Genomic DNA, 1,090 nt, shown 5'->3' on the forward strand with positions numbered 1-1,090 from the left:
GCCGCAGGTGCCGCAGGTGCCCGAGCCGCCGGGCCCGCCGCAGGGGCCCGAGCGCCCGGGGGGGGCGCAGGGGCCCGCCGCCTACGACGCCGACTACGTGAAGGAGATGCTGCTCATCTACACGATGGTGCTGCACCACCCGGCCTTCACCTTCGAGCAGAAGCGCATCATCGCGGAGCTGCACACGGCCACCCTCAGGCTGGAGGAGCAGCTGTGCCAGGTGCTCTCCCAGTCGTGTGCCACCGCTGCCGAGGTGAGGTCTGGGGCCCGGGGGTGCGCGGGACGGGGCGTGGGGGGCAGGGGCCGAGCGGGCGTCCCCTCGGGTGGGCCTGCGTGGGCCGTGCGGTCGCGGGGGGAGGGCGTGGCGGACGCGCAGGGACGTGTGCGTGTCTGCGCAGGTGCGTGGCGTAGGGAAAGAAGGGTCAAAGTGCAGGCTGAGTGGTCGTAGAACGTTCTAGAATTGCTCAGTACTTGTGTAGGAAACTTTGCGTTGTGGCGATGTAATCCCAAGATTCAGATTTACCCCAGAGGTTTTCGTAGATTTATGTTTGCAGGAAAATTCTCACTGTGTATAGAGCCAGAATATTATTTGCTGTAGGTATTCCCTCTTGTTTAACGTTAAGGGCCGTTAAATATGCCTCGGTCTAGTTTCCTTTGATTTTTGACGATGTGTGAATGAGAGGCATGAGTGGGTGTGGCCATTTTTGTATTGATGGTATTAAGATATGGCTATACCAGTGGATTGCGTGAAGCTCTGTACAATTCACTTTCATTCTGTCATGTTTTCATATAAGATTTGTGATATCTTTTGATCTATTATCCATTAACCCAGTCAAGAATTGTTTTTATAGTCTTGTGATGAATTGCGAACATCTGTAGATAGCATTTCATGATTGGGCAGTTACCTGAGGTGCGTGCGACCGTGACAAAAATGGGGTGTCACCTGGCATTTGCCAGTGTTCAGCTTGATGTAATAGGATGCTACTTATCAGGCACAGGAGATCCCATGATGACAAAGGCAGTTCTCCCAGGGTGAGGCTCACCATGGCACTCAGGTGGCACTGATCCCTGCGAGTAACTTTTTAAAAAA

General features: G+C 54.5%; 1 protein-coding gene across 1 annotated transcript in view; it reads left to right on the forward strand.

Moving 5' to 3' along the window:
* The window catches only part of LOC119586818 (mucin-5AC-like), a gene marked incomplete in the record, with an annotated part of 19,136 nt that overhangs the window by 460 nt on the left and 17,586 nt on the right, over positions 1 to 1,090 (forward strand). The window contains 1 exon segment of the mRNA XM_037935544.1: positions 26 to 253. Coding sequence (XP_037791472.1) covers positions 26 to 253 — 228 coding nt within the window.

This window comes from Penaeus monodon, chromosome 22 (assembly GCF_015228065.2).
Source record: "Penaeus monodon isolate SGIC_2016 chromosome 22, NSTDA_Pmon_1, whole genome shotgun sequence".
Classification (NCBI taxonomy): domain Eukaryota; kingdom Metazoa; phylum Arthropoda; class Malacostraca; order Decapoda; family Penaeidae; genus Penaeus; species Penaeus monodon.